Source organism: Podarcis cretensis, assembly GCF_951804945.1.
Source record: "Podarcis cretensis genome assembly, chromosome: 7".
Lineage (NCBI taxonomy): Eukaryota > Metazoa > Chordata > Lepidosauria > Squamata > Lacertidae > Podarcis > Podarcis cretensis.
Genome location: NC_137176.1, coordinates 80346964 through 80362216, shown reverse-complemented (window position 1 = coordinate 80362216; position 15253 = coordinate 80346964). Strand labels below are relative to the sequence as shown.

The 15253-nt window shown below is 44.9% G+C and overlaps 1 protein-coding gene across 2 annotated transcripts in view; it reads right to left on the bottom strand.

The window, feature by feature from the left end:
* NSMCE2 (NSE2 (MMS21) homolog, SMC5-SMC6 complex SUMO ligase) overlaps positions 1-15253 on the bottom strand; it is a 209935-nt gene that overhangs the window by 169950 nt on the left and 24732 nt on the right. For both annotated transcript variants that reach the window (XM_079984528.1, XM_079984529.1), the window contains exon 3: positions 8755-8861. In XM_079984528.1, coding sequence (XP_079840654.1) covers positions 8755-8861 — 107 coding nt within the window. The remainder of the gene's footprint in view (positions 1-8754; positions 8862-15253) is intronic.

Below are 15253 nucleotides of genomic sequence, written 5' to 3'. Positions count from 1 at the left end.
ATGGGATGCGGGTGGCTCTGTGGGTTAAACCACAGAGCCTAGGACTTGCCGATCAGAAGGTTGGCGGTTCGAATCCCCGCAACGCAGTGAGCTCCCGTTGCTGGGTCCCTGCTCCTGCCAACCTAGAAGTTCGAAAGCACATCAAAGTGCAAGTAGATAAATAGGTACCGCTCCAGTGGGAAGGTAAACGGCGTTTCCGTGCGCTGATCTCGTTCGCCAGAAGCAGCTTAGTCATGCTGGCCACATGACCCGGAAGCTGTACGCCGGCTCCCTTGGCCAATAAAGCGAGATGAGCGCCGCAACCCCAGAGTCGGCCACGACTGAACCTAATGGTCAGGGGTCCCTTTACCTTTATACATTAGGGGTAGGTAGAAAAAAGGTTAGAAAGATCACTAGGAGACCATCACAGCAGATCTACAAGGATTTCCAACTCCCACTTTTTGCTGAATAACAACAGCTCCCCCTGCTTCACTAAATTAGACAGCTAGGATCCCTGGTCCGTAGAAACTCAGGTACAAATTGCACATTACTTTGGAACATTCCAGTGTGTGCATCACAGAGCATAGCAGGAAATTGGCCTGCACCTTGGGCCACCATATCGCACCCAACTATAATTAGTGGACCTTGGAGGTCTAATAAAATGGGGGGGGGAGACCCCAAATACTGCTGGACACCAACTCTCATCAGACCCAGCCAGCATACGCAATGACAGAGATGATGGAAACTGTAGTCCAACAACATCTGGAAGGCCACAGCATCCCCACATCTGTAATTTTAGAAGCCATAGATTCTGTAAGGCTGAAGTCTGTGACGTAAATTATGCAAAATGAGGGAATAATAATTTCTTGGTTTTGCATAACTAATTCTGCACATTATTGTTTTCCCTAATTAATTTTTCTTTTGCAGTTTGGGATGTGTAAGAAGCGTTTGAGGGTCCTCAATTCTCTCGCCGCCACCGCTAGATGTCTTATTCAGTCTGACTTCTGTGATTTCAGTGAGGATTGCCCATTCATTCTGAAGGCATATGGGCTCGATGAACTAAGTTGCCATCTGTCATTCGCTTCAAAGGGGCGTATTCAGCAAAGTTCCCCAGCAAATTGTGCCATATCTAGTTACGTTTTAGAAATGTTGAACAGGTGTTGGAAAAAATCAAAATGTAGGTCATCAGCCTACATGGCATTTTTTCGCTATCTGCTTAAAGGAGAAAAGAAAGAACACTTGGGATGTTAATAGATTATAAAAATGCAGGAAAGGATTTTTACCCATTTCAGAGTTTTAGCACTTCAAAAATGCAGACCAACCGGATTTGGAAAATGAAACTTATCAGAGCTTTAGCTCACAACAGGACTCGATTTATTCAGAGAGAAGCTTATTGCCCCAGACTTGGAAGGATTAGCAAAATGCCACAAATACTATAACTGGAAGATTAAAAAACATTGTGTTTCCAACGCTTCCTGTGGAAGGGGGGGGGGGGAGTTGCAACAAAAAGGAGTCCAACTGTGTCCCTCTCTCACTTTCCACAATTACGATGCAAAGTGAATTTAGCTACGTTTTTCAGCCTTCGAAACATCAACAAGAAATTGGGGTGGGGGGTGGAGAGAAATAATTGTCACATTAAAAGAGTAACCCCGTGGCATACCGAAAGTGGGTCCAGAAAAGGTTTTCTCCCTCTCTCATAACACTAGGACTTGGGGATACCCAATGAAGCTGAACGCCAGAGGATCCAGAGGATTCAGCACAGGGGGACGCAGGTGGCGCTGTGGTCTAAACCACCGAGCCTTTTGGGCTTGCCGATTGGAAGGTCGGCGGTTTGAATCCCTGTGACGGAGTGAGCTCCCGTTGCTCTGTCCCAGCTTCTGCCAACCCAGCAGTTCAAAAGCATGCCAGTGCAAGTAGATAAATACTGCATTTACTCGAGTCTAATGCGCCATTGAATCTAATGTGTTTCAGAACCCTGAAACCCCAAAAAGAGTATGTGCTGGCGAATATAAATGTGCCATCGAATCTAATGTGCACCTTAATTTTCGCAACATAATTTGGCCAAAAAAGGTGAGCGTTAGATTTGAGTAAACACGGGAGGTACCACTGCAGTGGGAGGTAAATGGCGTTTCTGTGCGCTCTGGCGCTCATCACGGTCCTCCATGCGCCAGCAGCGATTTACTCTTGCTGGCCACATGACCTGGAAAAGCTGTCTGTGGACAAACGCTGGCTCCCTCGGCCTGAAAAGCGAGATGAGCGCCGCAAACCCATAGTCACCTTTGACTGGACTTAACTGTCCAGGGGTCCTTTATCTTTAACCATGCAGTACATAGCTAAACTATGGCATTTGTCTCCAACGAAAGCAGCGATGGCCGCCAACTTGGAAGGCTTTTAATAATAATAATGGGGGAAAAAATATTTATATCCCGCCCTCCCCAGCCGAAGCCTGGGGCTAACAACAGTAAAAGTAATACAGTTTACATAAAATCACAATCTATTAATTGAAATACATTCTAAAATCAATTCAGAATCAAATTAATGGCAACCATTGGGCTAGGGTTCTATGAGGATTACCGAAGGAGGGGGTCAGACTGTGCCTTGGCCAAAGGCCTGGTGGAACAGCTCTGTCGTGCAGGCCCTGCAGAAAGTGTCAAGTCCCGCAGAGCCCTAGTCTCTTGTGACAGAGCGTTCCACCAGATCGGGGCCACAGCCGAAAAAGCCCTGGCTCTGGTTGAGGCTAGCCTAACCTCCCTGTGGCCCAGGACCTCCAAGATGTTTTTGTTTGAAGACCGTAAGGTCCTCCGTGGGAGAGGCAGTCCTGTAGGTACCAGAGTCCTAGGCCGTATAGGGCTTTAAAGGTTAAAACCAGCACCTTAAACCTGTTCCTGTAGTTCACCAGAAGCGAGTTAGAAAAAATCACGGAGAAGGAGGCTACTAGCCAAGATGGCTGTGTGCTGCCTCCACACCTGGAGACAATGCTCCCGAATACCAAGTGAGCAACCTCACTGTGACCGCATGCCGTTGACAGGTGAGCAGCCTCGAACAGCTAAAGCCTGACTAAAAAGAGGACCTCTCAGCTCAGCCTACAACATCCTTTTATTCTGCAATGTTGCATGGTTGCTTTTCACTCCTATAAGAAAAACGTAAGCCCTGCAAGTTGGAGAACACAGCGGCGGCAGCGAATGCAAAACCCACCTCCCACTTCCAACACAAGACTCCCCCCAACAGGGATCTCATAGGAATGGGCAGAACAGCCGTGATGTGGGTTTTCCATAAAATTTCCCTAGCCACATTAAGGTTGTTTGCATTGGGGAATATTCTATTTGCAAGGGCAAATTTTCTGATGCTTTAGAGAGCGATCTAATTTAGTGCCTTTATTTGCTTTCAGGAAACAAAGGTAAAACAGATAATAACACATTGAAACCAAACCTACCTAAGAATGTATTTGCAACTGACGTATATCTGTGGCTACTAACAACTTATGAAAACAGAAACTTCTTTGTTGAAAATTAAAGCACGGGGGAAATTCCTGCCCCACATCACTGGAGAACAGCGCAAAACATATCTTGTCTGCACAGTGGTATCGACAATACAAAAGTCTTCCCTCCCTCATCACAAGCAAACCATAATGGAAGGCACTTTCTCAATAGAAATGAATGGATAAGAAGGAGGATCTAGGGCAATCAGAGAGGAGCTGGTCTACCCCATTTTCTTTCAGAATACACCACTTAATTTCCTCTCCCCACTGCTTTTCCAGGGGAAGAAGACACCCTTAGCAATCCGGTTAGCATTTTGTGGCAACTGAATATATTCCGTCCTCATTGGAATGTACTGTATTTCCTCCCCCCCCCCCAAAAAAAAAAAATTGTGCTAATGTAATGGCGCTGTGAATTAAACCACAGAGCCTAGGACTTGCTGATCAGGTCGGCGGTTCAAATTCCCACAACAGGATGAGCTCCCGTTGCTCGGTCCCAGCTCCTGCCCACCTAGCAGTTTGAAAGCACGTCAAAGTGCAAGTAGATAAATAGGTACCGCTCCGGCGGGAAGGTAAACAGCGTTTCCGTGCGCTGCTCTGGTTCGCCAGAAGCGGCTTAGTCATGCTGGCCACATGACCCGGAAGCTGTATGCCGGCTCCCTCAGCCAATAAAGCGAGATGAGCGCCACAACCCCAGAGTCGACCATGACTGGACCTAATGGTCAGGGGTCCCTTTACCCCTTTACCTAATGGCTTGGTTGCCCAGACCATGACTTAGCACCTTCTGTGTACAAAGTATGTGGTCCTCCATTAGAGTCAGTCAGTGTTCATCTCTAGTTTGGAGAAATCACCAGACAGGCCACTTTAGCAAACCAAGAATGGCTTCTAAGACAACGGTTTGAATGACGGATGGGGAGATGCGGAGAAGCTTAGAAAAGAAAGTAAAGGGAAGAACTGGAGCCCCACTTTTCCCACCCTCCATCTAATTGATGGACCTCTAAGTCAAGGGGGGGAACCACTGCCCCTTCAGATGTAACTGAACTACAACTCCCATCATCCCTGGCTGTGGTGTGGTTGATGGGAATTGTAGTTCAGCTACATGTGAGAACCAGAAGTCCCTCACCCCATTCCAAGAAGTCATTATGTAATCTGATTTGGGGAAAGAACTACTATAAATAAGATGGGGGGGGTTGGTTACTTTCTCTCCCTTTCAGGCTACTGACGTGGCACAGGTGATTGACTCAGGTATATGCAGACAAGCAGGTTATTAAACACTGTTGTGGGTGATAATACCTTTTATGGGCTAATTTGGAAAGTTATGGCAACGCGAAGATCATTGGGAGGGAAAATCAAATCAGTAGGGCTATGGATTGAGATTACTGGTGAATTTCAGTTTCCCCACTAACATATTCCCCACTTGTGCCTGTGTAAAAGTTGCTATGCCAAATTACCATCCTGCTGTAGCCATTCCTACAAACAACCGACCAGGAAGTGTGCGTTTAGCTATTTTTCAAGGCTTAGGGTAATGATGTTTTTACCAACGCTTTGTGAAAGTGCCACTTAGCAACTGCGTTACTGGAAGTTTTATGGGTTATATTCTTCCAGGACATTACGTTCTGTTCTCGTACCCATGAAATTTAGTTTCCTCATACTGTGCAACTAATCGATCTTGAACCTGAATATTCTTCTTGGGCAACTCTTCGTCTTCATCCTGAATATTCAGAGAGATTCCCATCAGGACGCATTTCGCAAATCTTCCTGTTCAAACAGTTATATAATACATGCTGCAGAGAAGGAAGACATTCCACCTCTAGCACTTCCCACCAGAAGTTAATCGTTGCCTGGAACTCCCTCCCTCCTCCAATCAGCAATCAGTTAGCCTCTTGTATCAGTCAAATTCATTCTACAACCCCAAAAACTGCAATGAGCAGTATATTGGGGGGGGGCAGTATATGGGGGGGCACACATTGGTTACTGTTACTAATATTATTATTTTTTGCATCTTTGTTTTAGATCTTAGTATGATTCGTGTGGAAATGGTTCAGTTTGTCTGTATACTTTTTAATGCTTTATCTATTGTTTATGACTACTTTTGCTATGTTTGAAATTACGTGATTTGTTTCATATTGTAAGGTAAAAAGGTAAAGGACCCCTGGGTGGTTAAGTCCAGTCAAAGGCGACTATGGGGTTGCAGCACTCATCTCGCTTTTCAGGCCGAGGGAACCGGCGTTTGTCCACAGATAGCTTTCTGGGTCTTGTGGTCAGCAGGACTAAACCGCTTCTCGTGCACGGAAGACCATGACGGAAACCAGAGTGCATGGAAATGCCGTTTACCTTCCCGCCGCAGCGGTACCTATTTATCTACTTGCACTGGCATGTTTTCGAACTGCTAGGTTGGCAGGAGCTGAGACAGAGCAACAGGGGCTCACCTGGTCGTGAGGATTCGAACCGCCAACTTTCTGATTAGCAAGCCCAAGAGGCTCAGTGGTTTAGACCACAGCACCACCTGTGTGGTCGCCCCCCCCCCCCCCGGCCGAGTATGGTTTTAACTATGGGAAGGTGGCATACAAATAAAATCATGACGATGATGGAGGCAATGTGCGGCTGCAGTCGAAGGTTGCCTGGAGTTCTTCAAGAGCATATTCTGTGCATATTCAAGATGACTTAGAAACCTCAGTTGGTCCAAAATGCAGCAGTTGGTGTCCCGCTTGCTTTAAAACAGCTGCACCGGTTGCAAGTCCGTTTCCAGGCACAATTCAAAGTGCTTGCATTAGTGTTTCAAAGTCCCAAATGACTTCAAATCATAGAATTGTAGAGTTGGAAGGGACCCCAAGGGTCATCTAGTCCAACCCCTGCAAGGCAGGAATCTTTTTGCCTTACATGGGGGCTGAAACCTATGACCCTGAGATTAAAGGTCTCATGCTCTACCAGCCGAATTCTTTCAGATATTTGTGTGAAAATCCATACACCTTCTTAATTTTGTCTACTGCTGATATTTTTGCAAGAAATTTTCCCCAAATGCATTTTTCTGTGGAATACATGCATTTTCTTTGTGTACATTCCTCTAACGTTTATGCGGACTTTTTAAAACTGGAGAATAGCACCTCGGAATTCAGAGACTTGCACGTTCCAGAAGCCGTGCCAGGTTGCAAAGTGCAAATCTTGTAGATTGGCATTAAAACGCAGACCCAACTAATTTCTCCACCATCCCTTTTAACTCTGCACGGGCAAATGCATGCAATTTCCTCCAGGGGCCTGAACAGAGGAAGGGCTTTTGCTTCTCCCATAACCAACATGCAAACAGAAAGGGAGAATCAAAGCTCTTTTGTTCCTCCTTCACCAGCCCACCTCATTTCTAGCCAGCAAAAATTCCTTACCAGCCTGGCAGACAAGTTACAGCCTTGGGGAAGTTAGATGGTAAAATCGAGGAGACAAATTCTTATGCAACAGAAATTTGGTATCAGACCTAAGTTCTCTGTGTTTGTGTGAGTGTACGTGATACGGAAACTTGAAAATTCTGAGCTGTACACCCTCAGAACAGAATTGGCTTCTTGAGGAGTAAAACTGTGGCTTTCAAAAAGAGATTTGGCTTTCAAAGAGGATTAGACAAATTCATGGATGAGATAAGGTTATCTGTGGCTGCTAGCCATGATATCTATCTGTTGTAGGCTCCGCTGTCAGAGGTAGGATGCTTCTGAAACTACAGAAGGCAGCTGGTTGGTCGCTGGACTCGATCCAGCAAGGCTCTTCTTAGGTTCTTAAGATAACTGAGATCCGTCCAATTTGTTGTTAGCTAATCCTAGTTAAAGCTATGGTTTTCCCGGTAGCAATGTATGGAAGTGAGAGCTGGACAATAAAGAATTGATGCTTTTGAATTATGGTGGTGGAAGACACTCCTGAGAGTCCCATGGCCTGCAAGAAGACCAAACCTATCCATTCTGAAGGAAATCAGCCCTGAGTGCTCACTGGAAGGACAGATCCTGAAGCTGAGGCTCCAATACTTTGGCCACCTCATGAGAAGAGAAGACTCCCTGGAAAAGACCCTGATGTTGGGAAAGATGGAGGGCACAAGGAAAAGGGGACGACAGAGGACGAGATGGTGGGCAGTGTTCTCGAGGCTACTAGCATGAGTTTGACCAAACTGCGGGAGGCAGTGGAAGACAGGAGTGCCTGGCATGCTCTGGTCCATGGGGTCACAAAGAGCCGGACACGACTAAACGACAAACAACAACAATCCTGGCATGTAAAGAGCTGCATAGAAGATATATTTGTGCATTGTGGTCACACCTTTATCGTGCCCTTAGTGCAACCCTATGATCAAGCAAATAGGAAGGTGGATCTAAGGAAATAAGTTGTGTTTGGTCTTTGCCATTGGACAGACCAATTACACACACACACACACACACACACACACACACACCAACAACAACAACAACAACAACACAACCCCTCTCTACTTGCCCGTTACGGCTTGCTTCGCTTTGGTAATGCTGTATATAAAAGAGGATCTGGTCTTTTGCTTTCTTCCTAAAAGCTAAGCCAAATAATGGCATCATTGTTTACGTTCTTGGTCTTTAAAAGGGTGTTGGTTAACTTGGAAGTGGAAAGGAGAAGTAGCGCAAGGTAAGTCATTTTACAGGTGAGATAAATGTCTCACAGAAGGGAGTTTCCACTCCTGATCAAACAAAGGGTTTCCCACAGTCCATTGCTGGAAACATCACAGCAATCAAATGGCTCATTTCTTACTCAGCGGGTTGCTGAATCAATCAAAAGAGGATGTTGGTACAGTTCACCTGCTGTTTCGCTCCAACAGCAGCTTAAGTCAACAGCAGCTCGGCTTTCAAAGCCACGCAACTGTATGAATTACTGACAATCCTTCATTTTCATCAGACATGTTTATTGTTTTATAAGTAGCACGGGGTAAAGGGTTATTTGAGGCAGGAGAGAGAGAGAAAGAAAAAAAGAGTTGAACTCCAGGAACTGGCAGATATCTCACAGTGACTTGCATATCGTTCACAAGTCAGCTGAACATGTCTACTAAAATCCACCAAAAAATTGCTTCACCTCAACCTTCAACCCCTAGCATTACTGGGGAATGTCCCCTGTCTGAAACCCCAGAGAGTCACTGCTGGTCAGTGAAGGATATACTGAGCTAGATGAACCAATAAGGCAGCTTCCTATGCTCTTCTGTACTGCCAAACTTCAGTTTTATCCAGTTTGTCAGAATACCTTTCAAATCAGTGTGCCTCTGTAGGGGTCATACAACTTGTTCCACATGTAACGTGACAGTTGTCGCTTACCTGATTCACAGTGTCTTCAACTGCTTCCATATAGTGGTTCATTTCTCTGCTCATTGCAGCATATTCCAACATCACTCTTTCCATTTCGTCAACCTCTTTCATGTCGTCTGCAAAATAAACGATTTATTTTGTGTGTGTGTTTTTAAAAAATAAAAGCATTTGTTCTTCCAGACCTAGTGAGCTCATGGCTCTAAAGGAGTCAGACAAACACCAGAGACAGGATGAGAGGAAGAAGAAAAAACACTTTAAGAGGTGGAAGAAAAAGCTGAAAACAATAAATTGATTTCAACATTAAGGCGGCAGTTCTCCAAGTGCTGTGTTGCAGTCTAAATTTCTAACCCAGGGGTCAGCAAACCTTTTCAGCAGGGGACCGGTCCACTGTCCCTCAGACCTTGTGGGGGGCAAGACTATATTTTTTTTTGGGGGGGGGATGAACGAATTCCTAGGCCCCACAAATAACCCAGAGATGCATTTTAAATAAAAGCACACATTCTATTCATGTAAAAACACACTGATTCCCAGACCGTCCGCAGGCCAGATTGAGAAGGCGATTGGGCCGGATCCAGCCCCCCGGGCCTTAGTTTGCTTACCCATGCTCTAACCATACATTTAAAACAAAGGATGTACAGGCCTCATGAGTGGCAGAAGAAGAAGAAGAAGAGGAGGAGGAGGAGGAGGAGGAGGAGGAGGAGGAGGAGGAGGAGGAAGAAGAAGAAGAAGAAGAAGAAGAAGAAGAAGAATTATTTCTTATTCTTTGTTTCCAAAGCTAGCAGATATTTTGCACTTCAGGGTGGTAACACCAGAGTATTATCACTGTCAAATCAACATGGATACAGATAACCATTCACCAGCTGTTCACCTGACACACTGCACGTCAATCACTTGCTACACTAGTTGTATAACTTTGATGGGCAGTAGGGATATTTCTCCTCGCTTGGTGGGGAGGCACAAAATAAATTTACCAAGAGGTTACAGTTGGATGAGAGGTTCTCCACAATTGGCCCTTTCTCTTTTAAAAAACCTCCTCCCCGTTTCATCTTCTCAACACCCTTGCCAGGTAGGCTGGGCTGAGAGGGACTAGCCCAATAAACTTCATTGCCAACTGGGTTTGAACTCGTGTCTCCTCAGATCTCTAACCGCCACAGCACATTGGTTTCCCACAACCGTTTTATTCTAAATAACTGCTTTTATTTTCACAGCACAGAAGATAAATATTGAGGAAACAATTGCTACAGCAGACAGCGACTGATAAAATGACAGACTTTTGTCATGCCCTGTGTTTCGTTTGATTGCTCTAAGAGATCACACCACATTTTCCCATGAGTGCTGGGTGGATTCCTGCCACAGCCTGAACCATTTAGGTATTCCATAAACATTTGCCGTCTGTTATAAAAGGAATATGGATTTGTGTTTGCCATAATGGTTTTATTCCAAAATGTTTCTTGTTTTCCTGCCCACCACTACCGAGAGCATTTTATTCATACCCTTCAAACACTTTCCCACTTCAACTTTGTCAACGTACATTTTGTCATACAGCATGACAGGTGTTTTCCAGGTTCTTCAAACGTTAAGTTATGTTTTTACAGCTTTTGCAATCAAAAGTCAATCTGCAGTTCTTGGGCAACCTCAACGAATGCATTACTCAGAGAGACACTTCCCAGATTTTTTTATGCAAGAAAGATGGTGAGAGAGGGAGAAAGACTGTGTGTCTGTGTGTAATTTCAGTTACCAACACCTAGTCATTAGGCAATCAGGGTATTTTGTGCAGAAGTTATATTTAGTGACTCATCACGTTGCCTGAGAAATATTTAATAGAAACACAAATGCCCTCTCTTGTCGAACTACGCTTTAGACTATAATTAGTCCCCATTCTTATAAATGCCAGCGTTCTAACATCAAAACCTGAGTCAGCGTTTTCTAACCCACAGGAAATAATGGGAGGTGTGCTTGGTGCTGGAAGTGTCCCAGCAAGAAGCTGTGCCTTGCCCGCAGAAATTAACAACCCAAAAGATTTGTGTTTTTCTCCCCCACAAAGGTAGTATATTCTATCTTTTAAGATCCATCTAATAACGATAATAATAATTTATTATTTATGCCCCGCCCATCTGGCTGGGTTTCCCCAGCCCAACTTCCAATCTTGACTTTTTACCTTTCTCCCCAATTGCCCTTTTCTTCATCGCAACGTGAAATCTGCTGCATCGCTTTTCGCGGAAAGGATGTGCACATGGTGCAAAAGTCCAGAGTTAACGTCTCTGCCAGTTGTGCAATCTCCTTCCTCAGCAAAACACACAAGTTATGTGACAGAAGTGGCAAGCCCTCTTCTGGCCATGATGTTAGATGCCTGCCAGTTCCTTCCTAACAAGTCTATGGGGCAACCCAGCCAGATGGGTGGGATATGTGAACAGCCCATGCCGAATGCAGAAATACACTACCTCATGCACTTGAGCAACCAACATTTAGTTTCTGCTGCAATCCCATTTGCATAATGTTGACCTTGGAAGGTCACACTCAGCTGCCAGATTTGACTACCGCAATGCGTTCTAGGTGGGGTTGCATGATGGAAACGGCAATGGGCCCAAAGTGTAGGTCCAGGAGGCTGGTTCATGCCAGACAATTAAGAGGATATTACGGGGAAGGGTTGCAGCTCGGTGGTGGAGCAACAGCTCTGTGTGCACAAGGCCTAGGGATCAAGCCTTGGTGTTTCCACATTCACACGAAGTACAGGCAACAACCAACTTAGGTGTGTTTGATTGCACAGGCATGCACAGCGCTGAACCCGGAAGTAGCTGCCAGGGGTTGAACAGGGCAGAACGGGCTTACGCATGTGGGGGTCCGAACCATAACCTCCACTCAAAACAAGGACTGCCTGCACTAAACCATGGTGTGTTTTCACAAATGTATGGTTTGTTTGAATGTCTGAATCCGGCCAACCAGACTAACTTGTAGCTTCATGCCACTCACAGAACCATGAGCGAAATGGAGAACGAGATCCCCTTCAAATGACGATGATGATGATGATATTGATATTTATTCAAACATACAGTGATACCTCTGGTTGCGAAAGGGATCCGTTCCGGAGGCCCGTTCGCAACATGAAAAGAACGCAACCCGCAGCGGCGTGTCTGCGCACGCGTGGGTTGCGATTTGCCGCTTCTGCGCATGCGCATGACGTCATTTTGCGCTTCTGTGCATGCGGCAAAACCCGGAAGTAACCCTTTCCGGTACTTCCGGGTTTTGCCGCGGGATGTAACATGAAGCAGACGTAAGATGAAGCAGACGTAACATGAGGTATGAATGACTATATACAGAAATACATACCCATTTATAATATACTGAGTGAAGTCGGAAGGAAGGAGAAAGCTAAAGAAGGAGAAAGCAAGAGAGAAGGAAAAGAAAGAAAGAAACTAAAGACAAGAGTAGAATAAAAGGACTTCCCTCTGCAGCTACATATGGTATTCATTCTTTAGAATCCAACTATTCTATCTTTTATAAGCCAGTATTTTTTCAATCTTCATATCCAGAGTTCGTGTGTGTGTGAGAGAGAGATAGAGAGAGATTCCTTTTCGACTCTCATTCTTATAATACTGGAATTTGCAGCTGCCCCCAAACTGGCTAGCAGCAGTGTAAGTACAGGTAAAAAATGGCACCTTTTCCCCAGCAGCCCTTGTGTGTCTCTCCTAACCCCACCTTGCCGCTATCCAATGCACTTTTAGCATTTAGCTAATTTCTCCTTTAGGAAGCTACTCTCCTCCCTCGTCAGGTGAATGCGCCTCCTACAAGGCTGACACGCATTGCACTTCATGAATCACAAGGAAGATTTGTGTAGCAATCAACCGGCACCCTCCTCCCTGCGGCCCAAATGAATCACAGCTGCAGCGTACACAAAACTTCGCCCGTCCTACGTCTCTGAAATCATACAAAAGGAGAAATAGATGAAGGAGTCGCCACTCAACAGTGACCTGCAATTCTCACGAGACAGAGGGGGGGGGTCTTGCCTGAAACCCCTTCAGCATATCAAATGTGATAGGAAATTTATGGTCTTAGATATATGGTAATGTTCATAAGTGTACCAACCAAGCACGTACATAGATCAGCACAGGAAGACCAACCTGGAACCATTTTGATTCCTAAACTGAGCCAATGTTTTCTCTGCAAGGGAAATCTCCCATTGTCTCTTTCCTCACAAATCCTGTCTTAAGGGTATGTCCGTGTTTGAATAGGGTGTGAGCCTGTGACCTGTCCCAGGAACTAAGTATTTATCACTACAAAAGACTGGCCAGGCTCCCCAGGCAATCCAATCAAGTAACCTGCCAGACAGGAGATAAACAAGGACAGAAGAAAAACAATATTCAAATTTCTGTTTTAGACCGCCTTTTCTGTGATGTAGGTGTGATGTATCTGAGGGATGGTCTTAGGTTATACCTCTTCTGTGATGTATGTATGATGTTTCTGGGGGTGGTCTTGGTCTACAGGATGGGAATTTCAAAAGTCTTTATAAGGCCTTGCACACCATTTTTCTGGGTCCCTCCTCCTCTCCTGCGGGTGAGGGGAGCACCCTGTTGCAACAGATCAATAAAGATCAAGCTGCTTTGCTTCTCAATATTCTCTGGTCGGCCTCTGTTATTTTCTCCTACCAATAGGGAACCTATGTAAGGACTCTATATGGGCTCTTGGATACCCCATAAGGGAAAAGGACAATTTTTGTTTACAACACAAACAATGGCTTAATTGCTGCAGGTCCTCAAGAGCTGTTTATATATATATATAGGAGCAAACAAACAGGCAGAACCCAACTGAGACAAGAAGGATATTAAATAATTGCCTCTTACACTGCATTCTTCCTGTGTCAACATTCCAGCCACAAGAGCTCCTCTGCTAATTTCAAAATGATGCTCACCAGAAGCATTTCTGGTTTTCTAATCTCTAGGTGTCTGTGTGTGTGGCCTATCAAAAGATTAATCTTTATTCGAACTTACTTTACAGAACGTAATGTACTAGCAGTACTTTTAGAAAGAACAAACTTTACACAATATGGATCCTAAATTTACTGGGGTTCTCATGCACAAGAGGAGGTGGGAGGAAGGGAAACGATCCATGTGGCTTGTTTTGCTTTTGAAACACTATCAATTATTATTTGTAATAGGCATCGGCAGTTTTGCATAAACAAAGCTGCATGGATGTAACTATTCCATTGCAGCAGTGTGCAATCGAATATGGAATTTGGTTTGGCAGTTAAGCAGACAGAGAAGCTGTGCTCTTTTTTAAAATAAAAATTATAAAATCAATGCACAAATTTGCGCAATATACTAAGTTTTTCCTGGTCGTGTGTGGGCAACACCTGCTGAACTCTTAGAAGGGAGAGAGAATTCTACAAGAACTTTCTACACTCCTAGAAAAAGAAGCACGCTAGATGGTTAAAGGCAGCATAAAGTTGGCCAAGTTTTGCCAACTTCACTACAGATTTAAAAAGAGGATTTAAAGCATCCGCTAAACCTGGCTCTTAGGCCCCCTGATTTCTGTCATGAGCTAATCTGGATTATATTGGTAAATCTGTAGCAGGAACTGGAGTAGGAAGGATCGTATCTTTGGGGCAGAATTAAAGCAGCTTTATGGGCACTGCTACACATTATAGGGAAACTTTATAGCTGCGGTTTCCTACTTCCATTTTAGCTGCCAAAAACAAATATCCTGGGAATTTTGGTTCAGTGAGGGTGCTCAGAGTCCCTTGTAAATGATTTCTAGAGAGCCACTGCCAGTCCAGAGCACGTGATGCTAGGCAAGATGAACAAATGGCCTGATATAGTACAAAGCAGCTTATTGTTTCCCCAAGTTCCTATTCCAAAACTAAAGTTTCTAGGTTTCTCTGGGGGGAGAGGCTGGTTGGCATAAACAAACATCTGAGTATTGCAGCAGCCGCGGCTGCCGCCCACTTTCAAACTCTCCAATATCTGGAGAATCATAGGCTTTTTTTTCCAATGTTACCCAGATAATAATAATTTATAATTATAATTTATTATATATACCCTGCCCATCTGCCTGGGCTCCCCCAGATGTTTGCACATATCTGGCAGGCACTCTTGATTGCGGCTACCGATTTCAGCTGGCTATTATCACACCGAGAACAGCTGCCATGACACGATTACAAACTGAGAGCAAGTTCTACATATGGTAAATGGACATATGCTTACAATGGAGCACAGTGTTTAATCCACTACTGTCCATTCTGACTGGCAGTAGCTCCCTGAGACAGTGGTCCTCCCCAGGCCCTCTTGCAGACCTATTTTAACTGGCAATGTTGGGAATTGAAGTTGTTTCTGAGCACAATTCAAAGTGTTGGTGTTGACCTTCAAAGCCCTAAACAGCCTCGGTCCTGTATACCTAAAGGAGCATCTCCACTCCCATCGTTGTGCCCGGATGCTGAGGTCCAGCGTTGAAGGCCTTCTGGCGGTTCCCTCGCTGAGAGAAGCAAAGCTACAGGGAGCCAGGCAGAGGGCCTTCT